Source organism: Lynx canadensis, chromosome B2, assembly GCF_007474595.2.
Source record: "Lynx canadensis isolate LIC74 chromosome B2, mLynCan4.pri.v2, whole genome shotgun sequence".
NCBI lineage: Eukaryota > Metazoa > Chordata > Mammalia > Carnivora > Felidae > Lynx > Lynx canadensis.
Window position 1 is genome coordinate 98,152,238 of NC_044307.1, and position 26,905 is coordinate 98,179,142.

At 46.1% G+C, this 26,905-nt stretch overlaps 1 protein-coding gene across 1 annotated transcript; it reads left to right on the top strand.

The window, feature by feature from the left end:
• The first annotated feature begins 1,795 nt into the window (after positions 1-1,795).
• Positions 1,796-17,778, top strand: NR2E1 (nuclear receptor subfamily 2 group E member 1). Its single transcript, XM_032593345.1, has 9 exons — positions 1,796-1,877; positions 2,159-2,304; positions 5,743-5,830; positions 7,429-7,664; positions 9,005-9,151; positions 11,278-11,374; positions 11,762-11,911; positions 12,165-12,270; positions 16,160-17,778. The coding sequence occupies exons 1-9, from the start codon at positions 1,796-1,798 to the stop codon at positions 16,320-16,322; spliced, it is 1,215 nt and encodes a 404-aa protein (XP_032449236.1). The 3' UTR covers positions 16,323-17,778.
• Positions 17,779-26,905: the final 9,127 nt, after the last annotated feature.

A 26,905-nucleotide genomic window follows, 5' to 3' on the forward strand; every position in this document is an offset into this window, starting at 1 on the left:
GGCCCCGAGGGGCGACTGTCGAGGAGCCCCGCACCCCGCCCCAGCTGGAGGAGAGTCACCCACCCTGCACTGGTCCTCCCTGCGTCCCATGGGTTTCTCCAGAGATGTGCGTCCCTGTCCTCTGTCTGGATGGGAAGCGGGGGGAAAAGAAAGCCCACTACTGCTCCTCCTGCGCGCTCATCTTGGCATCATCAAAACTGCTACCGGGAAGAAGACAGCTGGGGCGACAAGATTGCTGAACCCCAAACATGGACCCCCGCTCAGCCAGAGGGCGTGTGTCATGCTGGGAACGATGGTTGCAAAATATGGAAACCAAGTTTACTGTTTCTAGCGTGAGTGCGACGCAGCAGAGCTCGCGTCCCCGGTTGCTGGGCGGCTGTGAGTTCCTTTGGGCCCACTGACAGGCCCAAGGGGGTGAGGGACAAGACCCGCTGTGGCCTCGCCTGGCGCTCTCCAGCCCCTTCCTCCCCCCAGCACAACCTCTCCTCCCACCGTACTGGAAAGGGGGCGTCGAGGCGGTGGTCGCCTCGCCGCGCGCCTCCCCCACCGGCCTTTGTCGCCGTCTGAATTCCCATGCTACTCTTTTTGACGGGTCACTGGTGGCTGTATAGGCAGGTGCTATGGCGGGGTTGTAATTACCCAGGCCGAGCTTGGTCGTTCCCGAACCCCCACCCCCACCCTGGCCGCCGGCGCTTTCCCTAAGTCCCTCCTTCCCGGCCCCCAGCAGCTCCTCCTAGGCCTTGGTCAGGGGTTCGCGCCTACCAGGACGCCTCAAAATCCACGAGCAAGTTTCCACTTCTGAGACCTCAGCGGCCCTTCCCGACGTGGGGCCCACGCCTTCTCTATTCCCCTTGCGGGGTTGTTCTGACTCGCTTCTCTGCACCCCAGCCTGATAGGGTTCCCGAACCTGAGCGCCCCAGGGAGCAACTGTCGAGTTTCATCGAGGCGGAGGCATCTCGGCCCCAGACTGGAGGCCTTTGGTCGAGTAGCGACTTGAAAATTTAATGTAAAGAAGTTAATTATTACTATCATTGTTGTTACTACCAAAATGTTAACACTTTAATACTTTGTGGGAGGAAAGATTTCTAAGTCCCTATAAATCTCTTCAGGCTTGTTGGACTCTTGAACCTTAGAGAAAATAGTTCCTTCTCTTCTGAATTTTGGGATACAACCCTCTCCCTAACATTCCTCCAAGGTCCATGGCCACCCCAGGCTTGAGGAGATTCCAAGGAAAGTTCTCTTAAACCAGGCGACTGTCGAGGCCAATAAGGGTGGAGAACAGTCTAGAGAAACCAGCGACATCCTTTAAAATATCAGCCTCCCACAGTGGTGGAAAACAGGCAGGAAGGGACCCAACCGAGATCTAGTGTGAGGAGACAGGTCTTTGAGGAAGAAGAACTTGGGGAGTGGAGGGAGAAGGGGGTGGCTGTCCCGCGCTAACCTGCTAAGGGATCGCACACGCGTCACTGTCTCTCGTTTGCCCAGCCCGGTCCTAGTTACTTTGGGGGGAAAATGTTCTTTTCCTAAAAGAAATAATTTCTCAAAAGCGATCCACTGAGCATTTTTTAAAATAGGTAAAGCGAAAGTTGGGCAATTACCACTACCCTTATTATCATTAATAATCCTAGTATTAGCATTACAATAATAATCCTAATAATAACAACCGCCCGGCAGCTCAGAGAAAACTCGATTGCCTTCCAGCTGCCATCCCCGGTTCCAGCCGTGTTTGTTTTTCTTCTTTCCCCTTTTACATTTCAAGTTTGTCTCCTCGCGCGCTAACAACTTTCTCTGTTTAATGCGAGAGCGGGGGAGGGACGCGGCCAAACTTTCCGCGGAGCAGAAAGGCAGCGGCGGCCGTGCTGCCGCCCCGGCCTGCTGTAATCTTTTATTCCAAAATGGGTCTCAGCGATTAGAAGAGACCCAAATACATGTAGCGGTGCATGAATAATGCTCATTGTAGGAAACTGACACTTGCTCAAGGAAAAAAGTTTGGCTATAAAATCACTTCATTATTTGCTTTTACCGCAGCTTCGGTGCTAATCCCTTCAGAGGTCAGATTGCTTAGCATCTCTCTCTCCCGCTCCCCTTTCCTCCCTCTTCTCCGCCCTCCTCTCCCTCTCGCCCCTTCCCCCCTTCCCTGTCTTTCCTGCGATTTCAGGCCGTATTTTAGATATCCCCTGTAAAGTGTGCGGCGACCGCAGCTCGGGGAAACACTACGGGGTCTACGCCTGCGACGGCTGCTCGGGGTTTTTCAAACGGAGTATCCGAAGGAATAGGACGTATGTCTGCAAGTCTGGAAACCAGGTACCTCGGCCAGGGCTGCACCGCCCGGCTTCCGTCTGCTGCCTCCCCTTTCTTTGTTTGTGCCAAGGCCTCCTCCGAGTTTCTAGGCTGCTGGGGAGAGACCAAGCTCTGACCTCTCCCTTCCTCTCCCTCCTTCCCGCCTCAACGCTCAGAGGCCCTTCCGCGTGGGAAAGGCGGGAAGAGCTAAGGGAAGATACAGAGTTTGCAGGGGAAAATCTGAAATCCCGGCTCCTCCCTACACACACACACACACACACACACACACACACACGTCCCACTTTTTGCAATCCTTTGACACACTTTGACACAGGGTATGGCCCACACCCAGTGGCTTTGAAGCCAGAGAAGGGGACCTAAGGAACTTCAGAATCTAAACCACAAGGGCAATCTGGAGAAAGGCTATGTTCTGTTGCCTGCACCCACCCACATTCCTAGCAGCACCCAAGCTCAGTGACCTGACCACTGCCTGCCATGGTAGAAGGAAAAGGCACAAGGCATCTCAGTCAAGGTTGCCACCCAAAGTGAGCATGATCATTTGGAACATGGAGAGCTTGCCCTGTGAAGGGCTGTGTCCTTTCAACTTCAGAGTAGCAGGACTGCTCTGGTAGTGGTCAGTGGGGCTTCAGCACCCATGTGACTTTAGCTAGGCAGAGTCACAGGAAAGGCAGAGTGCACAGGAAAAGAAGACTCTCAAGGAAGAGGTAAATTGGATCCTCTCCAAGACTCCCATGTCTTCTCTTTCTCTGCTTAGAAGATGTGCCTGGTTGGTTGTGTTTTGGTCTTGAGCAAGCAGAACTGTCTCAGAGAGACAAGGGGGTTAGAGCATGGGCTGAGAGTGAGCCAAAGCTTCCAGAAAGAGCAAGTAGGACCCCCTGACTCAGTTCCCAGCTCAGCAATAGGCTCATTTCAAGGAGATCAGCCTTTTGGCCCCACACTTTGCGTTCTCCTCAGCCAGGCACACAGACCCTCAGCACAGAGCCACCACTTTGACTCCCAAGAAGATCCTGGAGAAAGTATTAGTCAGAAGTCATCCTTTGGTAACCAAAATGGTAAAACATCTTCACTAATTAATATTTATATATGTGTATACATACACAAATATTGTCTGCTGCTAGTGAATTATTCTATTTCTAAAGCTATGTCTGCTCATATTAATTTCCAATAGATTTGGATTATCAACAAAAACATGATGATATTTACATTTGGATAAGTTATTTTGAACTCCAGCCCTGTTACCTGTTTAATTGGGTACACAGCTCTGTATCAGTTTCTAGCTCACCATATGGACACATCACAGTATACACATGCAGGGCTGTATCCCTGTAGCCCCGCAGGAATATGAGATTACTGTGGGTCCTCAGATTTGAGCTACTTAAATTACCTTTTAATTTTATGCAATGCACAGAATTGGGGAATCAAAATCTCAGATGTTATGCTTGATATTTTCAAAGGGGTTGGCTATCAATTCAAACATATTGATGTCAGTCCAAGTCCTTGTAAAGGATTGATAATAGACTCATCAGGCTTGGTGTCCTCTCCTTACAGAGAGAATAAATGGGCTGAGCTCAAGCACTCATCTTTCTCTCAAGCTTCAGATATTTATATACATATGATCTGATTTCAAGACACTCTTAAGAGCAAATGAAGGCTTCGATTTTGCATTAGCTTGTTTATCAGAATACTAGGAAGATGACATTTGAGGATAGATATATGACTGCATTTAATAACAAGTTCTCTAAACCTCTTTACATTGAGCTATTACACTGGCCCTCAAAGATGCCCTAAAGAATTCACTTAGAAAGCAAAGATTATTTCCTTTATCTCTTTTATTCTAAGATTAGATAAATAATATTCTAATTTATTGTTAACAGTAATTAAAACATATGGAAATTATTATGAACCTCTGCCCCACCTTTATTGTAAATATTACCTCAACATATTTTAAATCAGAAGGGTGGGATCTCATAAAAAAGTATATTCAAGTGTGTTATTTTTTCCTAAGGGCTATTTCAGAAAGTGTGCATACTCCAAATTCAGAGTATATGAATTTTTTAGGTTATGAAGCAAAATAAAATGCATTTATTATATTCTCTTTCTTCCCAGTGTACATGTAACAGTAGCAAGTCATATAAACACAGGAGAGCACCAAACTTATTCTGTATTTTTGGTGTATAAAATGCATATGTAGCTGTGACTATATGTATCTATGTATAAGTTCCCTCAGTAATAACACCTAACACTGAATGAACACTGAAGTTCCATTAGAAACTTTCTCTGTAAATTTCCTCTTCTTTAAAAAAAATTTTTAATCTTTATTTATTTTTGAGAGAGAGAGAGAGAGAGTGCAAGCGGGGGAGGAACAGAAAGAGGGAGACACAGAATCCGAAGCAGGCTTCAGGCTCCAAGCTGTCAGCACAGAGCCCGATGGCATTCGAACTCACAAACCGTGAGATCATGACCTGAGCTGAAGTTGGTCGCTTAACTGACTGAGCCACCCAGGCGCCCCTGTAAATTTCCTCTTCTAATAGCCAATAGTTTCCCAGAAAGTGTCATTAGTTAAAACATTTATTTTCTCGTGCATCTCAAATAAATATTTGTAAGTCAGTAATTAGCTCTTTTTTCCCCCCAGTTATAATGCCAATTTTCTCAGTCCATATTATCGTTTTGTCAGACAGTCCATCACATTATCTTTCTGGTCATATTTACATAGTAGGCATCTGTAGATTTTGCCTAGGCCTTGGACTCTTCCTTTCCCATCCTCACCTCTGTAGGTCTTGCCCTCCTAATCACTCTGGCTTCTGCCTCACTTTCCAGGAATGGCTTTGTTTCCATGAATCTGTGCTGAGGCAAGTCTTTAAGACAAGTTTCACATGCTGGTTATAAGAATGGCTTCAGGTACAAAGGCAAGAGTAAGGAAACAGCATAGTGAAGAATAAGTGGGAGAGAGTTACCTGACAGAAAGTAACAGAAAGAGGTAGACTCTGGACATAGCGGCGATCCCGACCAGCATGCCTGCTCCCAGCCCAGCTCTGACGCCTCCGCCTCTGGGCCAGGTCGCTGTCTTCGGTACTGAAAAGTGTCGCTCCTGCTGCACCACCTCCGCGCCCGGAAGAAGTTCCCCTCTAGAGCTCCTTCCAGCACAGCAGTCGGGCAACCAGGCGCTGGGACACTTCACCTGCTTTGAGAAGGACTTTTCCTCCTTGTCCACTTTCGTAGGGTCAGGGGCTATTCCTTTTGAAGTAGCCCCTGGAATCCCAGCCCTCTCTCTGCCTGGCCCTGCTCATGCCCAAGACCTTTAAGTCTGGCGGACCCAGGCTTGCAGCTCCTAGGTCCGTGGCGGGGTCCGTTCCCGCCTCCACGTTTCCCTCCACCTGGCGCCGGCTTCGCGTCTCCAGTCTAAAGGCCCTGGGGCCGCTGACCTCCTGCACTCTGTTCCAGGGAGGCTGCCCGGTGGACAAGACGCACAGAAACCAGTGCAGGGCGTGTCGGCTGAAGAAGTGTTTGGAAGTCAACATGAACAAAGATGGTAATCAGTACCGCTTTTTATCGCTCTAATGTTGGTTGACTAGTAAGCAAATTATATGTACAGAAAATACGTGGCACTCCAATGAATGTAAATCATCTCCCCAGCACATCTTTCCAGATGCTGGGAATTGGCCTCGGACTTCCAGTCATATCCTTCCGTCTCTCTGCATGAGCCCCCCACCCCCTATGGAACTCTCCCCCCAGTCCCTATCCTATGGAACTCTCCAAGTATGGCCCATGGCCACATTGGAAACTTGTGCCCCATAACCACCCCCACGGAGACCGCGATGCCGGGAGCCCCAGTCTGCTGGGCACACACGCGCGGTATTTCCTGCTTCACATCCTAATACCTCTTCTAGCCTCTCTTTGCAGCTCTTTTGTGGCCACTTCTAAGCCTGTTAGTCTCCCGCAGAATCTCGCAGTCTGGATAGCCTTCGAGGGTGGAGATCGTGGGGACTGGGGCACTGTGTCGGAGGAGGGAGGGCAGAGACGTAAGCACTCGGAATTTCAAGCCCTTGTTTGCTAATTCAAGATTCCAAAATCAGGATGGCCATTGTGGCGATCTGGGCTTTTTCTGGGCCTTCTCTCGGTTTTACAAAGAGAGGCTGGAGAGGCAGGGTGATGCCTGGGGGTGCCTCTGACACCCAACTCCCAGAAGGCTCTTAAACGCGTGCAGCAAGAACTAGGCAGTAAGATGCTTCTTGCGCAGAGCTTAGTCCAAGTGCGTGTCCGGTGGTGTCCTGGCGAGGGCGCCCCAGGCCTGGCCTGGGTTGCGGGGGGGGGGGGGGGGGGGGTTCCTGGCCGAAAGGGAGGAATGGGGTCTCAAGATAGGATGCTGAGAGGACTTTGCCTTGGCGACAGGCCGGGCTGGGTGGCAGCACCAGGAGGCACAGCGCCCACTGGGGAGTGATCCTTCCTCCGCGGCACAGGAAGCAGGAGGGAGCGTCCAACCTGTTGAACTTGTGTATTGACAAGTTGTCAAGCTCTGCGAACGGAAGATTGCCCTGAATTAATTTGTTTGTTTAAACTGTTGGCGGTAATTGTCACATCTCCCTTGCCTTCCTCCAGCACACTCCAAGACGGGCGCTCCCTCTTTCCATCCCACAGTGTGCCCCGGGCTCGGGTCTTTTTCTCCTGACGCCCTAGGAGGCCAAAAGCCATTTCGGCGGGGGTGGAGGTGGGGGAGCAGGAAAAGTGTGCAGGGACGCTGTGCCTGGCTGGGTGCAATGCTCCCTCTCCCTTTTGTCGCATACAAGGGTATCTAACTACTCCTGCCCAGAAGGTTTCTGGTTTCCCTGCGACCACCCTGGGTGGGAAAGAGTCCTGAACCCACAGAGAGCACACCTAGTCTTGCTTGAGGCGTGGCCTTTATCAGACACTTGGTGCCCGGCTCCTCTTCTCAGCCTCAGCTCTCTAATGCCTCCAGTGTAAGACATTGTCAGAGCGTCCTCCGCGCACACATTCCCTCTCCCTCCCTCTCTTCACCTCTCTAGTGACCTTGCCTGCCCAGATGGGGCATTTGGCCCGGGAGAGCGGCAGCGGCTAAGTGTTGTCCAGTCTTTGATCCCTGGGCATTCGTCCATCTGTCTGTCTCTGCAGCGGTGCAGCACGAGCGGGGGCCTCGGACGTCCACCATTCGCAAGCAGGTGGCTCTCTACTTCCGTGGACATAAGGAAGAGAACGGGGCGGCTGCGCACTTCCCCTCCGCAGCGCTGCCCGCGCCAGCCTTCTTCACCGCAGTCACGCAGCTGGAGCCGCATGGCTTGGAGCTGGCCGCCGTGTCCGCCACCCCGGAGCGGCAGACTCTCGTGAGTCTGGCTCAGCCCACGCCCAAGGTTCGTGTCCCTGCTGGACTCGGGAAGTCTGGTGCCTAGCTGAGGGAGGAGAAGGGCCTGCCCATCTCTTCTGAGCGGGGAGGGGTCAAGCAAAAGACAGACCTGGCCACGGTGCGGGTGCGAGTCAGGCTCTGCAGGGAGCTGTAGGCCCCCTCCCTACTTTTCCCTGTTCAGCCAGGAGTGTTCAAATTTTAGTGGGCAGTAAAGTCACTCTCTGAGATGGCTGCAAGTGTGGACTCCCTGGCCCATTCCCCATAGAGTCTGTTTCTGCAAATTTGTGGTGGGGCCCAGGAACCTGCACCTGTTAAAAAACAAAACAAAACAAAACAAAAAAAAACCCTTGGTGTGGAGCCCTGGCTGAACAACCTAGGTATTTCTGGAGACCAGAAGAGCACTTCGGTTTCTAGCAAAAAGGAGTTGGCTACAGCTGGTAGAAAAGAGTCCCTGAGTTGCAGATCTCAGGGATCTGTTTCCTTGGGCAAAGCTGTGGGTCCCTAATGCAACAACAATGTGTGGAGCTCACCCTGTTAGGACAGTTTGAGGAATCTGGCTTCAGTTTCCACTCTCCCTTCCCTCTTTTCTGAGATGCATGTATTTATATCACGACTGAGTCTCTACTTAGCAGGGCCACAGCCTGAACCATTTCAAAAGGCTGCCACCTAGGGACTGCCTTCCAGGCTTCCAGCTGGTACCTACCCAAAGCACCCACTCCAGGCCGAGAAGGGGAGGGCCAGCTGCAGCCCCACTCTGCAAGGAAGCCAAACACCTGGGCACACACACAAGCACAATATTTAATATTGCTTTCTTACCCTTGATGTGTATAATAAGCTTGGGAAAGTAGTGTTATGAATATGTTGTCAGTTATGAATGGGAATGCTCTGTGAATGATTAAGATGTCTAATTGAAATATTTCCATAATATACTAATCCTTTCTAAAAATACTCATATGCATATTTGTGTTTGGGATGCCTATTAATTTATACTTTTTTCACATCTATTTTTATTTACACAAATGCAAGCAGCTCTTGTCTAAATTGGGAGACAGGCCCGGCACTTTGCTCAGCCTGAGGAAAACTTGCCACAGGGGACAGAAAAACCAGATGCCCCTCTGGAAGGAATGGGCCCCCAAAGACTGGAAATGGGCCTTTCCCAGTGGTTATTTCTCAAAGTCTATAGATACAGATGTTTGTTTTTTATCTACCAATGGCAACTGCATGTTTCAGCAGAACACCCAAATTCCTGTCTCCTTCCCTGTTCTAATTAGAAAATTAAAAGATTGGCTCTTCTTGCAAAGCTGTGGTTTCCTCACTCCCTGGTGTTTCTCTTTCTTCCCTGCTTAGTACCCCCATGAAGTGAATGGGACCCCAATGTATCTGTATGAAGTGGCCACAGAGTCAGTGTGTGAATCAGCTGCCAGGCTTCTGTTTATGAGCATCAAGTGGGCTAAGAGTGTACCAGCTTTCTCCACGCTATCTTTGCAGGACCAGGTATGACCAAGAGGGTACTGAGCTCTCGGGGAAGGGGGGGTGGGTAAAAAACAACAGTCATCAGCCTTATGAAACTGGAGGTTATCTGGATAAATCACGAAGGCCAGCCATCCTTTCCTAGCAGCAATGGGAAAACGATTTTTACTAGCTTCCTACTGTGGGTTCAAAATATCTAGCTATGGAACCCTTACTAAGAGATGCAATTATGTTATTTCAGGAAAGTTAGATCTGGGCTATGAAAAACAAATATAGAAGAACATCTCTCTCCCTCTCTCTCTGTTTAATTGAATCACAAATTTTTGAAATCTTAATGATATTTAAAATTGCTAATAAAACGATGTTTCTTAAGAATATTGGACCTGAGAGAAATAGATGATGAGAGTATTCCCCTGTAATATTTTCAGGGCTAGTCTTAGTATTTTATGTCCCAGAGCTTTATATTTTCCATTGTGATACAGCCTTGACCACTAATTTATCAGCATGTACAGTTAAAGGATACACTGCATACTCTAGGCTAGGATCTCCCTTGATTCTTTAAGTACTTTTAGAGGTTTTGTAAACACATGGGCATTGTGCATAATTCTGCAGTTGTAAATGACATTCAGAGGGAGAAAGAGTATGTGCTGCTAAAAATTACATTGTAACAAAAGCCAGAAATTTTGTTGTTAGGAATATCAGAAATAGCTTCTGCTGGAATTTTTCTAATCTTGAGGGGAAAAAAGAAAATGAAGTGTTCATAATAACCATTGGCTGTTACCCAGACATTCATGGAAATTAATGACAAACTTCCCAAAAGCTAATAAGTAGTTTTAAAAGCAAATGGTTTATTTATTTAATTCATTTTATACCTAATTAAATCATGATAGTGCCCTTTAATATGAAGCATCCTTCCTACAGACAGACCTAGCAATGCGCTCAAAACATTTAATCTTCTAGCATGGGATGTTCTTTTTTTCCATAGCCTGGACTTTCAGACATGGTCAGAATTAGATATTGTTTACCTTGCATTTTTAAAGTATTATTTTCTGTACTTAATGCAATAAAACTAAAAATAAAGCATTTTCAAAATTAAACCTTTGGTCTTATTGTGATTTTGGTTACAAGCCTTCACAATTCAGCTCTTAGCTCTCAAAAGGAAATCCCTTCACATAAATCATCCAGAATTGGCTGGTTTTTGAGAGATTTTTCAAAAACAGATTTTTTCAAAATGGTTAGGTTCTATCTTTGACCAGGTTTACTGGCTGACTCTAACCATTTGCTGTGTGTGTGTATGTGTGTTTGTGTGTGTGTGTGTGTGTGTGTGTGCACGTGTGTGTGCACGTGCATGTGTGCACACTGGCTATTTTTTCTCAAAACAGGTATCTGTATACTCTTTAATACAAACAAAATTTACTCACTGTCTGCCACTTAGCCCTTCAGTGGAAACCCTTCAACAACAAGCAAACTGCAATGGAGTGGAATCCAGTATATTAATTTGGAAAAGGAGCCAGATTTTCATTTTAAATATTCAGTAGCACATTTTCTTAGAATGAAAATGACAAGCACCTTGATGCTGTCCACTTATGAGTCTCAGAAAAATCAGGCAGTGAGATGAGGTAAACTCAGCAAAACCCGATTAACATAATTACACCCTGATTTCCCTGCATGCCTCTTGGGAATTAGTGATTTCTCCTTGCTCCCTGCCCAGCCCCCCAACCTTGTAGGAAGATGGGGGCCCAGATCTGCACGCTTCGTCTGTAATCCTCGACCCTGATAATATCAGTATTTTATATGAAAGGGATCACCTGCTGAGCTGCTGGTGGCATTTCATAGAGCCTGGGTCTCTGGAGAAGTTTCTAGGTGGTCAGGAATGAATGGATGCAAGGAAATGAAGGGTAAACCCCTTTCCAGAGGAAGCAAAGTTTGGGGAATTGGAATGGCTGACTCTCAGATGCATGTGCTTATCTATAGGCACCTTTTCAAAAAAGAAAATATGGAAAAGAAAAGAAAGCTAGAATATTCAGGGGAAAAATTACCAAGACAGGCATTTAAAACACTGTTTAAAATAATGGAAATTTACATATTGAAATTGTTTATAAATTTATAAATTACACACTATATTATATTATACATCTATTGTATGACAGCTGATGCTTTTGGAAGATGCTTGGAGAGAACTGTTTGTTCTAGGAATAGCACAATGGGCCATTCCGGTTGATGCTAACACTCTACTGGCTGTATCTGGTAAGAATTGCACAATTTAATGACTTTGTTGTAGAAATTACCATAAAAATACATTACTGAAAAAAGAACAACATGTAAAGAATAACAAATTCCTGCTGAACAATAGAGTATACCTGTCATTTATAAATCTATATTTAAATGCAAATAATGTTGTTTTGTTGTATTCATGACTGCTTGCATTGTTATTTAAATGCAAATTACTGTGTTTGTTATCATCCAAGAGAAGATTTTATATTAACTTTCATACAATATAGCCAGTTTACACGGAATCAGATATCTTAGAGTGACAATTGAATAGATATTGATATGCAGAATTCTGTCAAAAATCAATATTAAATCATGAAAATGCCTTCATATTAGAGCATTTATTCCATATTTCTATTCTAGGCATGAATGGTGACAACACAGATTCCCAGAAGCTGAACAAGATCATATCTGAAATACAAGCTTTACAAGAGGTGGTGGCTCGGTTTAGACAACTCCGGTTAGATGCTACCGAATTTGCCTGTCTAAAATGCATCGTCACTTTCAAAGCTGGTAGGCAGACGCCAACCCCTGTCTCTTCTCCTTCCACAGTTTTGCCACCTCCCTAATTCTGCCATCTCAAAGTCCAGACTGATCATTGCAAAAAGAGGTGATGGTTTTTAAGGGAGTTGATACTTTTAGGCTGGCCCCATTCTCGACAGTGGGGACCCTACTGTTCTCCTGCTAGCCATCCATGTCCAGAGAGCTGCTTTCCCGTCTGCATTTCCTGTGTCGCTTATCACAGTTTCCTGGTCTTCATTTCTAGTTCCTACACACAGTGGTTCTGAACTGAGAAGTTTCCGGAATGCGGCTGCCATCGCAGCCCTTCAAGATGAGGCTCAGCTAACCCTCAACAGCTACATCCATACCAGGTGACTCTTGTTTGCCTTGAACGTGCACTTAAGAAAATTGCTTCCATTGTGAATGTGTGAGCAGGCAGTAATAAGCCAGTACAGACCCTGTGACTAATCATCCTGTTGCCAGCCAGTTAATTTAGCTAGAATCTGTGTCCTCACCTATTGCACAGGATGGGTGAGAGGAGCAGATAAGATTAGATCATCCAGATGAAAGCATTGCCAGACCCCTTATGGCTGTCCTGGCTGAACAAGTTGATCCATCAAAACATTTGAACACATTTGTGTGAATGGACCCTGATATGGGAAAGGTCAAAAATGAAGGCCAAAGTGGTATATTAGTTGATATATTAGAGAGTGGTCACATCATCCTTGAGAGGCCATCTTTAGCCCCATCATGATTGCTGTTTGGCTTTGATGACTGGTATCCACTGAGTTCTGTTGAGTCATAGCAACTTCTGGCCAAGCAGGGCCCACTGGCAGAGAATATTCTTGGCTAGTTGTAGGACCTCTCAGCCACTGGAGCTCCAGCAGTACTCCTCCTGGCACCAATGGACAAGTCCACCAAGAGTTATAGACTTTCTGATTCCATTTTAAGATGAAAAAAAAAAAGGCTTTTAAAGAGTTGGTGGAATCCTGCTAGCTTCTTAAGTTAGGACTGTGGTAGATCTAAGGTTAGAAAAGAGTTGCTACTGTTGTTTATTCTTCAATTGACCTTGAAAGGAAGCCCATACAAACCTGTCTTGATCATCTCAACATCACCCATAGACTCTCTGTTAGGAGTAACTACATTGAGAGGGTAGAGGCAGTTAATGTCTCTCTCACCTAAGGGGTCGGCGAAATACCAAGTCACCTGTATTCACTGGGGGTGATACCACTTCTGCTATGATCTGCTTATTTCTATTATAAATCCTCTTTTGAAAACTAATGAATAAAACCATTCCTTGTCCATGGAATATCAGTGAACCTGTGCTGAGTGATAGTACATGTGTATATGTCTTTCAAATTAAAGTGCTATGGTTTTAAACATTTAAATCCATGTTAAATTTCAGAATGTATAGTAAGCACTTAATATTTGTTCAAAATTATAAAATGGAACAGTACATAATTTGGGCACTACCCCCCCCCCCGCCCCACTAAAAACGAACTTGTATGTCATATCTGACCTCTGACATCTATAGTCATTGAGGCATAAAGAACATTACACTGAAAAGAATGTGATATCCACTTACTGATTCAGTCAAGCATTTGCTGAGTACTCTGCTACGTGAGGGGCTCCTGGTGAGTATTGTGGGACACTAGAAAGAAAAAGACACTTTCCCTTATCATTGCGTGAAGTAGGCAGAAGTATTCATTCAATTGAGGACAGAGAAGAGAGAAAAAGCAAAGTGTGGAGTGGGAGGGATGAGTTCTAGTTGCTGAGGAAAGTCTGGAAAGGCTGGGTGATGGAGGAGATGACATGTGAGCTGGTCCTTGAATGGCAGGACTTCAGCAGGGGAGAAGGGCTGCAGGGACAGCCAGTAGAGGGACTGGTAGAGGTGCCATGGGAGGTGCCAGCAAAGAGGAAGGGGAGCCTGAGAGGGCCTGGTGCACCAGAAGCTTCTCCTAGGGTGACCTGAGAGAGCTAAACCACAAATTAACAGAAGTCTATTTTAGGAAAATGACAAGTATATTACTTCTACCCCAGCCTCAAAACAAGGAAATTATTGATTGAAAGAACACAACTGCTTTGACATGGAATTTTGTTCATTAAATGTTTATTTATTTTGAGAGTGGGGAGGGACAGAGAGAGAGAGAGAGACAGAGAGAGAGACAGAGAGAGAGAGACAGAGAATCCCAAGCAGGCTCTGTGCTGTCAGCACAGAGCCCAACGTGGGACTCGATCTCACAAACCATGAGATCATGACCTGAGCCGAAATCAAGAGTCAAACACTTAACTGACTGAGCCACGCAGGTGCCCCTATATTCTAAAAATTAATGTTGATTAGTCAGACTCTCTCAATGTCTCTGCCTGTCTGTCTGTCTCTCTCTCTCTCTCTCTCTCTCTCACACACACACACACACACAAACACACGCATTGTTATTGTTTCTAGGTAGTACAGTACTCGACATCTAACAGACAATTAATTCTTGTTGACTATCCAGTCCTTTCCTAAGTAGGAAATGAAAGGAGTGGGTAAGTAGGTGAGTGGATTTTCTACTTGCAGAAAATCAAGAGTTAATGGTCTATGGATTCCCCCAAATCTATCCTTTCTGAAAGTTACTATTTCCCACAGTGGTTCCTCACTGTAGGAAACTTCCAGCATGTTGGGTGAGTGCTGCAGACATGGCGGAGGCTTGTCTAGGCAGCCCCTGCGTACGCAATGCAGGGTTCTTGCTGCTCGGCCTGACCCTGGGAGCTGTTGAAGAGAGTAAATGACCAAGGGGGAAGGGAGATGGGGGTCTTGGGGATTACTTTCCAGGAAACATAGAAGATATTTTGAGCAAGGAGAATAAGTGATGGGATTAGGGTATTTAAAAAAATGTAGCTAAGCTCCACCATTTCCATACCACATTATTAAATGTGGTCTGGTGGTCCTTGTCCCTGGGTGATTATGAAGGTGGGCAGTGAAGGAGCCAATTGGGGTCCTCAGAGGCTCAGAAAGAATGATCAGCCTCGAATCAGGTGGAAGAGAGGGACTCCTGGGTACCCAAAGCTAACAGACAGCCATGACAATTTCTCCCCTGGATTCTATTTGCAGGTTGGAGTGATTGGTCAGTTAAATGCAGTGTTCAGCTACCTAGCTCCTATAAAGGAATTTTGATATCTGTCAGTTTCTAGCACCTTGTGGCCAGGGGTTAGACCCAGCTTGGGTACAGACAGGTGTCCCTGGAGCTCAGTCCTCCAGGTGATTTGTTGTAGTGGAGGGAGACCTCCCTGTAAAGTATGTGGATGCCTGATTCCAAACAATTGACTGAAGAAATATCAGGGCTACAGTGAGGAAGTGGCTTACAGGCATCTAAAGGCAGCAGAAAATCGAACTTGCACATCTGAGCACAGACGCATGTTGGACATCAAGAGAGGAAATTGTTAAGCAATTTCTCACATCTTTAATTATATGCCAATTTCATTGACATGAAAGTTGGGTGGCACTGCCACCCAACAGAACTTAGTCTTTAATTTGCAGTGTAATAAGGATGGAATTATTCCTGAGAGTGACTAAGTATAATGCCTGAATAATAATTTGGAGAATTGCTTCGAGAAGGAAACCATTTTATTTGAGGGAACTAGCCTGATGAGGGAGCCTTGAGAATCAGAAAATGTGAATGTTATCACTACTTTTATCATCAACACCATGGTTATTTTCGACACTGGCAACCTTTAGTGTATTATTTGACCTACACTTAGCACTATATTTCTTTAAAAAATTTTTTTAAATGTTTATTTATTTTTGAGAGAAAGACAGAGCCGAGTGGGGGAGGGGCAGGGGGAGAGGGAGACACAGAATCTGAAGCAGGCTCCAGGCTCCGAGCTCCGAGCTGTCAGCACAGAGCCCGACGCGGGGCTCGAACTCACGAACAGTGAGATCATGACCTGAGCCAAAGTCGGAGGCTTAACCGATTGAGCCACCTGGGCACCCCAGTAACTGTATTTCTTAAACTTACCTGTTCTCCAAATGAAATGCAACCCCTTTGCTAATGTAAAGACAGTGATTTTGGCAGCATCATTTATGTTCTTCATGCCTCAAGTATTCAACCCACACAACAGGGCCAGTAGCACCTGCGTAGGTCTCTGTCGCAGGGAGAGTGTGGTATTAAAGAGGCCCAATCAGGAAATTGTGCTGAAGATGGTGTGCGTTCACGTATGAGATGTGAATTCCCATGAGTCGTTGCTCTTACCTTGCTGTCATGGCTTCTCCTATTCCAGATATCCCACTCAACCCTGTCGCTTTGGGAAACTCCTGTTGCTTTTGCCAGCTTTACGTTCTATTAGTCCGTCAACGATAGAAGAAGTGTTTTTCAAAAAAACCATCGGCAACGTGCCAATTACAAGACTGCTTTCAGATATGTACAAATCCAGTGACATCTAAGCTCTGAGTCCCCACTTTTCAGGATGGGACAGTATCTGATGAACTTCTACCCACGGAGAATAAGCCTCAACTAACAAACCCTTCAGGAAGCATAAACCTGGGAATGTGTAGCCTTCAGGAAAAAAAAAATGCCAATTGACACAAAACAGTTCCAGTCGCTTTGACCTGCTGCCTCGGCCAGGGTAGGGCAGCCTGGGAAGGAAAGGGGTTGTCACAGGACCACCTGAGCAGAGCCGCTCCCTGGGAAGGGGGGCCATAGTAGGGAGGTTGCCACAGGCCATGCCATTCTGCTTCTTACCTGGAAGATCAGGCTGAACTCTCAAAAGCTGAAACATCGGTAGAACTTTCTTTTCCTTTTTAGCAGATAATGTTGGGTAACCAAATATAGTTCTGTATATAACATCAGACAGCAGCCTTCAGAACTATTTTATGTTGGAGAAATTATTTTAAAAATAATGGTTAGGTCTTAAATCAAAAGTTTTATCAAAAGTTTTTCTTCTATCGTAATACATCATGAAGTGGCCTTCAGAACCGAGTTAGTGAATGAAAGGTAGCTTATGCCGTGAGGCTTGCTTTTCTCTATCTTTTTTCTTTCCTTTGTCTTTCTTTTGTTTTTCTCCTTCTGCTTCCCCTCCTTCCCCTTCTTCCCCTCTCCTCCCCACCCCCCCACTTCTCTTTGATACCATAGGCCAGGCAACCTTGTCAAAGGAATTGGTGGACGAAAAGGAGACTCTCACCAAGACTTCAGGTTGGATAACATCTCAAAAATTGAAGAGCTTTACTAAAAGAATGCAAATTGAGGGAGGATGAATTAAAACAGCCAAACCAAATAAAGTGGAGATGGATGATGAGGCAGATTGCTGTCCCGTTAACAAAGTGCTGCGACCAAAGGCAATGGGGGTCCGAACTCGTGTTTCAGTCAGTCGCACCAGAGAGTAAATGAACAGAGACATGATGCCAGAAGGAACCCCAAGGAGATGGAGGCTAAAAGCTTTCTTGATCGATCCGTTGCTAACAGCCTGAGACTCTTCAATGCCTTTCAGAAAACCGGTTTCTAGTAAAGCCTTGAATGCGCATGCACGCATACATGCACACACACACACACACACACACACCGTCCTACACTATAAGCTGCTCCTTTGGTATGAATCTATACTTATGGAAATGTAGAACAAACATTTTAAAATAGCTGCTGTACTTTTCACATTTTGATTTATTAGGTACTAGCACTGAGGAAAAATATTCAGCACTTGGACTATCATAGGATGAGTAAAACTTTTCTTGTACAAAGTGAATTAACTGATTTGTGAAGTTAAAAGGTTGTACTCATTGTATTTACAAAGAATAAAAATATATTGGATTTAAAGGAACTCTACCTGATTTCTTAGCCTCCCTCCCTGGCTGGTTCTCACCCACCAGAGAAAAGGTGGCAGCAGCAGCTGGTGTAAAAACTGAAGCTCAGAGCACTCCAGCCTGAAGAACCGAACCACAAAGGCAATTTCCTTTTTACAGTGAATCCCATTTGTAAAATGATGAATAAAGAAATAAAACATAAGATTCTGTTCTCTGAAGCTCTCAAATGTAATTGCATCTGTTAGGAAAATTGCTGTGTGAAGAAGAAAGAGGCCGATTAGCAGAGTCTTCATTCACTCGCTCCTCTCTCTTGCCAACATTTCAGTCCTGACCAGGAGCTTGAAATCATTTAGTGATCAAAAAGATAAAGTGTGACGATCTACATTGGTGAGTAAGATGTGGAAGGAGCAGTAGAAAGTGCGTTCAGATGTTCCCAGCAAATCTCAGGGCACTGGCCGCACCACCAGAGGCCAGGGGTGGAAATCCCAGGTGCCCAAGGCCATGGGCACTTTGGGCTCCTTCTAGGCAGCAGCTCCAGCAACAGTCTGGAGGAGAGGTACTAGCAAATCTTGGCTAAATCGACCTTAGGGATTGCACGTGTGGAAGTTCAGTCAGGCACGCACTCCTCTGCTGAGTCCACAGAGAGGAGAAGTTGCATTAAAGAAAAGCAAGGTACTCAAAGATGAGTGCAGGAATGTTCCTTGCAACACTGTTCATGTTTGACAATGAAAATGTCCACGGGTGTATACAGTATTACCCTCGTTAAAGTGAATAGACTAGAGCCAATGTATTCGACATGGGTACGTGTTGTGAAATGCAGTGTGGGGGTGGGTGGAAAGTGAATCACAAAACATACATACAGCTGAGTGTTTATGTAAAGTTTTACAACCTACAGAACAATACCAGATTATGTTTATGGGTATATAAATATATCACAAATATTTAAAACAAACACGAGTAGGATACACACGAACTGCACAATAGTGGTTACCTTTGGGAATGTATGAGATTAGTGAAAGGCACCAAAAAGATTCGAAAATGTTTCTGAAGTGGCTTGTTTCATAAGACAAAAGCGAATCAGAAACAAATCTGAGATCAATAACAAGATCTGGTAAAGCTGAGCAATGGCTCTGAGGCTATCCATCCATGTATTAGTCAAGTTTTGCTTCAATAATACTAAATAGCAAATAGCCCTCAGAGCTTACGATAGCAGACTTGTATTTCTTGCTCACGGGAGGCTGCCTGTCCCTGGGGGCTCGGCCGGGCCTGGTTCCAGGCTGGAGTTTGGGTTCAAGTGTGCTCCAGTGTTTCCTCATTCTGGACTAGCTGCTTGCCCGAAGCAGCTTCTTCGCATGGCAGAATGCAGAAGTGCAAGATGCGGAATCAAACCACGCAGACGCGTCTGAAGCTGCTGCTCATGTCACATTCTTTCGCTTTCCACTGGCCCAAGCCAGACACATGTGGCCAAACCCAACTTCCTGTGGGCAGGGATGTATACTCCTCTTGTGGAGGAGGGGGACGGAAGGGTATCGCTGACCTACAATAAAATCTGTCACAATCATATAATCTATCTTAATCCACTGAAAACATTCTTAGTGAAGTTAAAAAGGAGTAAGTTTCCTGGGACATGCCACAGAATAGATTCCCACTGGGATTCCCACCGCCTTTGTTTTGGGCATCTCCACCATTCTAGGCAAGAATCAAAGCTGGCTTTCAAGATTTGAAAAAGCCCAGAATTAAAAACCTCAGAGCGCTCTCTTCGGGGACTTTAGGATCTCTACTGGATGCAGTTTGGGTACTTTAAGAACCTCAGTGCTTGCATGGATTTTAAGGCAGATATCCTCCATGGCTGGTGTTGGCGGCAGAGTTGTGGGGGATGTGACACGGTAGTCTCTGAATATACAGATTTAAGTCCTACCATTCCAATATATGCAATTTGAATATACAAACAAGAGAAGATGGACCTAGGCAAGTGATTACTGCAGCCCAAAACCAATCCTCCGTGCTCCTTTAACAAATGGTTTTTCTCAATCGGGGAGGGCTGCTTTTCAAAAGTATTATTTCCATGTTGTGACAATTAGGTGAGGGGGTCTTACATTTGTGTTTGAATCATTTGTAGTTGTCCTTTGATACTGGGGAAGAGAAAGAACAGGAGGTTAACTTACAAACTGAATTAAGGACCCCAAAATATTTCACTTATAGTTTAGGGATTTTTAGTCCAATTTAGGAGCCCAAGAACTGAACCCCTTGACCAGAGGTGGGCACTGTGGTTGCTGTCCTTAATCCTTATAAAAATGGAAACCCTAGGGGCACCTGGGTGGCTCAGTCAGTTGAGTGTCTGACTTCGACTCATGTCATGATCTCACGGTTCATGAGTTCAAGCCCCACATCGGGCTCTGGGCTGACAGCTCAGAGCCTGGAGCCTGCTTCAGATTCTGTGTCTCACTGCTCACACTCTTGTCTCTCTCTCTCTCTCTCTCAAAAATAAACATTAAAAAAATTAAATAAAAATGGAAACCCGAGGGGCACCTGGGTGGCTCAGTCAGTTGAGTGTCTGACTTCGACTCATGTCATGATCTCACGGTTCATGAGTTCAAGCCCCACATTAGGCTCTGGGCTGACAGCTCAGAGCCTGGAGCCTGCTTCAGATTCTGTGTGTGTGTCTCTCTCTCTCTTACCCTCTACTGCTCACACTCTTGTCTCTCTCTCTCTCTCTCTCTCTCTGTCTCTCAAAAATAAACATTAAAAAAATTAAATAAAAATGGAAACCCTCTATTTTTTCTGTAGATTATTTTTGTGTGTATGGCTGTCCCTTCGGGTGGTACATATGGCTCTACTTCATTTTTTTTTTTAAACATCTGCCTAGTATTCCATTTTATGGATTAACTACAGTTTATTCAACTAATTCCTTACTGGTGGACTTTGAGTTACTCACAGTTTTTCACTGTAATAAATTAGACTGCAAAGAACCATCTTTCTATGTACACTTCCATGAATGTGGGGTTATTTCTGTAGGATAAATTCTTAGAAGTGGCATTTCTGAGTCAAAGATTATATGCATTTTTAATTTTGATACATACAACCAAATGGCTCTCCAAAAGGGTCGTATCAATTTGCGCTTCTGCCAAGAGGGTCTGAGAGGGCCCATTTCATTGCTCAGAATTTAAAAGTACTTAATCAGACACAGGCTTGATGAACACTTCAGAAGCTGTTAGAAAAATACAGAGAATGCCTGTGTTTCTATTATGAATATGCCTCTGCTTACTGGGCTCATGAAGTAGATCTCACCCTGTACCCATGGTAGAGCTTGACTCCCCCAGTTTTTCCAGTCCGGGCCCCTTCTGCAGACTTCTGAGCACACCCATGTCACGAGGAAGGTTGAGAGAAAGTAGATAAATGACAACGTTTTTGTTTTTGTTTTTTGATATATGATTATGTAGAAGCAGCTTGGCAAACACTTTCTGCTGCTGAAATGCTGTTCTAAGAATCTCAAGCCACTCATTTTACAAGAACATTTTTTATAATCACTCGGGGAAATTGAACAATAACTCAGTTTGATTAACTCCAGTGCCTTTACCATGAATGACTAATGGTTTATTTTATGTCATCTGTATTTTAAAATCATCTTTTTAAATTTGTGAATCCTCTTTTGGAATGTGAAGTAGCTTTTTGCTCTGATTATCCCTGACCTGTATAGAGACCATTAGGGAGGGTCATCAGAGCTTTCGGCCGCCTCTGAGTGGGGTTCCTCAGCAATGTGCAGAGGGCAGACTCTCCAATGGGGTAACCAGGATGTTGCCACATAGCCCAGGGAGCTTCCTGACATACCCCAATGTTGCAGTGCTCTGTTGGGAAACTGTGAGTAGGGTGAGTGCTTTGAGGAAGCCAAGGTCCTAGGTTTCATCCTCGGGGGAGCCAGGTGTCCTTATCCGTCTTGGCCCTGTAATCTATAGTATCCGTCAATTAGTATGTCCCGGCCACTGAGCAAGGGCCTGCAGAGGCCTTGGCTTCTCCACCGTGAAGGCTGGAGAACAGCCCCCAGCTCCTGCCCCATCGAGTGTCATTCAGAGCATCTTCTTTTTCTTGTTTCTAAGTTTATTTATTGATTTTGAGAGAGAAAGAGTATGTGCACGCATGAGCAGGGGAGGGGCAGAGAGAGAAGGGGAGAGAGAATCCCAAGCAGGTTCCATGCTGTCAGTGCAGAGCCTGACGTGGGGCTGGATCCCACAATCCATGAGATCATGACCTGAGCTGAAACCAAGAGTCCACCACTTTACCAACTGAGCCACACAGACGCCCTCCTAGGGCATCTTCTTTTCATTGGCCCAGCGATGAGCCTTGTGGAAGGGGCACTGGCTAGGATGAAGAGGCTGGGGTTCCAGGATGGACGATGTGATCCTGGGCGAGTCAGCTAACCTCAGCGTACCTCAGTGTTTTCATCTGAACAAAGGAGCACTGGGTGCAGTGATGCCTAATTTCCCTTCTTACTCTCACTCTTGTCTTCACGTGGGGCCAAGAGAGCAGCAGAAGAAATTCTCCTTGGTGGCAAGAACCGATCAGATTAAGTGGATTTCCAAATGTGCTCAATCCTGACTACTTGCCCCCAAACCCTTTCATTTAGACAAGTCGTTCTCAACCTTGGCTGCTCCTAGAATCACATGGGCAGCTCTCACAGCTGTCAGTGCCCAAGCTGCATTCCAAGTGCAACTGTAGCAGAATCTCTGAGGCAGGGCCCAGGCATCAGCCTTTGAAGGCTTCCCGAGGATTCCAGTGTAAGGCCAAGGATGAGGAGCACTGATGCCAGCCTTTGGTCAGGAGCCCTGGGAAGGGGGCTCACGTTCTGGCTCCAGGATCCTCTGTGCCCCTCATCTCTCATGTCTGGTTACTCTCCCACTACTCACTGATGACCTTTAAAAAAGTTAATTCTTTCCCCTCTTTCTCTGCTCTGGCCTGTCATTGAACTCACCCAGCTGATTGTGGCGCTTGTGATTGAGAACCTCTTCTGACCGCTTCCCTTTCCCCAGAAATTAATGTGATCATTAAGGCTTATAATTTCACTCACCAGTGCTATCAATCAAGGGGCTGCGAAACAGAGTTAAGAGTCCTTTTGTAATTGGCAGCGGCCTGTGATTCGGAGCAGAGCATCCAGGGGCTGTGGGGAGGCTGAAGGAGGGGAGGGCCTGGTGCGCAGGGAGGGGCTGTGCCCCCTTGTACTTAGTCCGCAAGCCCTTTGTGGCCTCCTTCCTCAGGGGCCAGCGAGCTCCCAGCTTCAGCAGCCCTAAATGTCAAAAGGAGGAAACCAGTTCTTGGCAACTGCACTTCAGGCCACCCCTTGCCCACCCCAAACTCTGCAGAACTTGGGAATAGGAAAGAGCAACGGATTCTTTAGACACTGGGCAACTCAGAGTCTTGTCGGGAAGGGGCAGTGGGTCCAGATTATCTGCAGTTCAGAAGGGGGGTCCAGGCTGTCAGTCCTAAGGGAGTAACACTCCTCCCCAATCCCGTTGTTCAGAGATACTTCAGAAACCCATAAACAACAGCTAAGCCTGGAGCAGTGCACACCCTGTGCTTCCTTCCCCAGCCCAGAGTACCTCCAGGCTTCCTCCTGTGTGCAGGGAGCTTGCGAACACAATGGCCTTGGGACAGTAGCTGAGTTCCCCCTCCTGGGAGGGTTGACTTAGCTCATTCAGTTTCTAGAACACACAGTGCCTAATGGATTATCTCATATATACATGGTGGGTGACTCGTGGACCAGAGGTGATAGGGGAGTTATTTTTATTTTAAATAAAACATTATTACAACATTAAAAGTGACTTTCTTTTATTAGATAAAAATGGGAAAATCTGGAGGGGAAAAATCATCTATAATTCCACCTCCTTAACACAACTATTTCCATGTTTGCCTATTTTTTCTGGTTCTTATGCATGTACCTGTATATTTGAAGCATTTTGAAAATGATTTAATATATTGTTTGCATCCCTTTCTGAACATTTTGCCCTTGCCTTTGTGTGGCTGAGATGTCCATCCATTTGGCTGCGAGAAATACTGGGATTTGCTATAAAAGGGAATGAAAGGGGAGGAGGATGAAGATCCTGCCTCTGATCTGAAAAATAGGTTTAAACAATAACGTAACATTACAAGCCAGGCTATTATTTTGAGTTTTCCAAATACTTCATTCTCTGCCTTTTCAAAGTGGGAGCCTAGAGTTCACAGAGTTCTGTAGTGAAGAGAAAATTCTGCTTTGGCCTATGACAGTGCAGCCAAGAAGTGTGCTGCTTGATGGTCGAAGTAAAGGGAGGAAGTAAAAGAAAAGCTCCTTCCTTCCTACTTCTTGAGTATGATGGGAAGAAGGAAAAACAGGGTCAAGTGGAGGAAACAAGGCTCATGTCTGTGTCCCAACTTCCAGACTTTTTTTTTTTTTTTTTACACTTACTTATTTTTGAGAGACAGAGAGAGACAGCATGAACCAGGGAGGGGCAGAGGGAGAGGGAGACAAAGAATCCGAAGCAGGCTCCAGGCTCTGAGCTGTCAGCACAGAGCCCGATGCGGGGCTCGGACTCATGAACACGGAGATGATGACCTGAGCTGAAGTCCAAACTTCAGTCCGACTGAGGCACTCAGGGGCCCCAAACTTTTTTTTTAAAAAAATCTTTATTTTTGAGCGCGCGAGAGAGCGCGTGCGGGTGCGCGCGCGAGAGCAAGTATGCGCATGCGTGTGCCCCGAGCTTGTTCACAAACGCGGGGGCGAGGCAGACACCGGGACAGAGGATCCTGAGCCGGCTGGGCTTGACGCTGACAGCAGCGAACTTGATGCGGAGCTGGAATTCGTGAACCATAAGGTAATGACCTGAGCTGAAGTTGGACCCTCAAGGGACTGAGCTACCCAGGCGCTCCCCAACTTCCGGACCTTTCCCCCGGTGTGGGGGAGGGGCATGGGGAAGTTAGGATAACTTCCAGGGAAGGAGCTTTCTGCTTCTAAACCTGGATTCTGGTGACCCACAGTACTCTGAGGCTGCTTCCACAATACTCTTGGGGTGAGCCATAGCAACGTGGCTACAACATGGGGAAAGAAAAGTGAGGTCCTAAGGTTTCCGTTTCTCTCCATTCTCTTGTTATGTGGAAGCTGACTCAAGAACTAGGGGCTGGCCACCGACGGGCAATGTGACAGACTGGTCAGCAGAGGGTAGGTGTGGATTCCTGGATTCCAACAGACAGTCGACGACTGTCTGGAGAATTTGGCAGAGGTCTAGGAGTCACAAGAGCTAAAGTGGAGCCCTGTTGCCCAGGGACTGCCACAGGCTAGGACCAAACCTGGAGCCCAGACCACAACTTAACAGCTGCTGCAATACTCAGTGCAAATACCTACTGGTGGACAGCCCCTCAGCAGAGACGTTTCCAGAGTCCAGTGGGCCGGGAGCGCTGTGCCTGAGGACCTCAGCTCTTCCTACAGCTAGGAGCACACTTCTGTGCCACTAGTCCCCATTATATGGGGGCACCTTTTTGGGGAGAAAAGCACGGACAAGGGGTCACTCTCTGGGAGACTGAAAACTACGTAAAGGGCTATTTAAATCACCCTCACAAGATAAGATGCAACGTTAATGTTTATCTCTAAACAGTAGATGTGCATTTGTGAAGACCAGTTGAATTGTAGAAAAACTAAAGAAATTGCATATTTCTGCAATTTGAATTGTAGGGGAGTTATTTATTGAGAGAGAGAGAGAGAGCGCAGGGGAGGGGCAGAGGGAGAGGGAGAGGGAGAGAGAATCTTAAGCAGGCTCCATGTTTAGTTTGAACCTGACTCAGGGCTCAAACTCCCGAACCATGAGATCATGACCTGAGCCGAAATCAAGAGTTGGATGCTGAACCTACTGAACCACCCAGGTGCCCCAAATTATAGTGAGAGTTTCATTTGAATCCTCCTCCATTAACTCTAAGGAGCTGGTGAATCATTTGAACTGTGAAATGGGTGAAAATAGAGAGATATGAAAACTCTTGTCCAATTCTGGCTTTCCAGCACCATAATCCAAAATAAGAATTTTGACTGGGGTAAGGGAATGAGATGCCATAACGCCATGGGTTACGATATTCATAATTCACTCATTTCTTCACCTGGTAAGGCTCACCAAGGGCCCTCTGTGTACTGGGACTGAGCTCCACGGTCAGGACACAGAGAGGAATGATAAAGCCTTCAAGAAGCTCATTCACAGTTTAGCAAGGGAGACTATTACACAAATTACAGTGCAGTGATGAGGGCCATCATAAATGGAGACAGGGACACTTTGCTAAGGGGACATGAGAGCAGAAGAATCTTACCTCTACCCTGGGACACGCAGTAAGCCTTCGCCGAGCTGGTGGCAGTTATGCTGACTTTTGAATGATGAGCAGGGGTGAACCAGGTTCTGACCAGTTGGGTTCAGCAGTTTAGCTGGAACAGCATGTGCAAATGCCTGTTTGAGTGTCATATTTAGGTTGAAGCTTCAGAGGTTGAGGATATGTTGGTAGCGGCTGATGGTAGGTATGTTTGAAACAAGATTGGAATCTGATTCTGGAGGGTGTAGATATCTTTAGGCATTGATTTCGGCCTTGAGTTGTTATGTACCGACACACCTTCAGTCCCTGCTAGACTGTGACACCCAGGTCCCCGACGTACTTTGAAAGCAGTCAGCATTTGTTGAATAAAGAGATGTGTTACTGTAGAGTGTATGGAGTCAATTAATTATACTGAGGAGATAGGTTCCATTGATCCATTTGACAGGTGTCAAGACCAAAACATGAGGGGCTTAGGGACTTTCTCTAATAGCAGTCAGTACACCTCTGTGGTCACCTTGAATCCCTTTAGGAATTATTGACTCCTGTGTTTTCCACCAAACTCTTCAGCATAATCCAATGTGTGATGTCTGTTCATGGATTCCTTTATATTGCACTGTCCCAAAGCACTTCACCTTATTATTATTTTTTAATTCACCTTACCTGCAAGTAAAACTCAGACACTGCTGAAGAAAGAAAATGGTAGCAGTCCAGCCTACTCTGTACCACTGCCTCAATGACAGTTGAGGAACGTCAGCAGTCAACACCAGACAGGATAAGGTCAGCAGGCTGTATTGCCCAAATAGCTGGCTAAGGCCTGGGAATAGTATTCTCTTCCAGAGAGCAAGCCAGCAGAGGAGTTAGAACGCCAGCTTCCTGCCTGCTGAAAGAATACACCGACAACGAGGCCCCTTCCCCAAAGG

What these genes read in the sequence shown, in the direction of transcription:
- NR2E1 (XM_032593345.1), top strand. Translation starts at nt 1,796, where the DNA reads ATGCGAGAGCGGGGGAGGGACGCGGCCAAACTTTCCGCGGAGCAGAAA. An exon ending in TGGCTCAGCCCACGCCCAAG is followed by an intron (nt 7,665 to 9,004) that starts GTTCGTGTCCCT and finishes TTCCCTGCTTAG; the next exon opens with TACCCCCATGAAGTGAATGG. An exon ending in AACAGCTACATCCATACCAG is followed by an intron (nt 12,271 to 16,159) that starts GTGACTCTTGTT and finishes CTCCTATTCCAG; the next exon opens with ATATCCCACTCAACCCTGTC.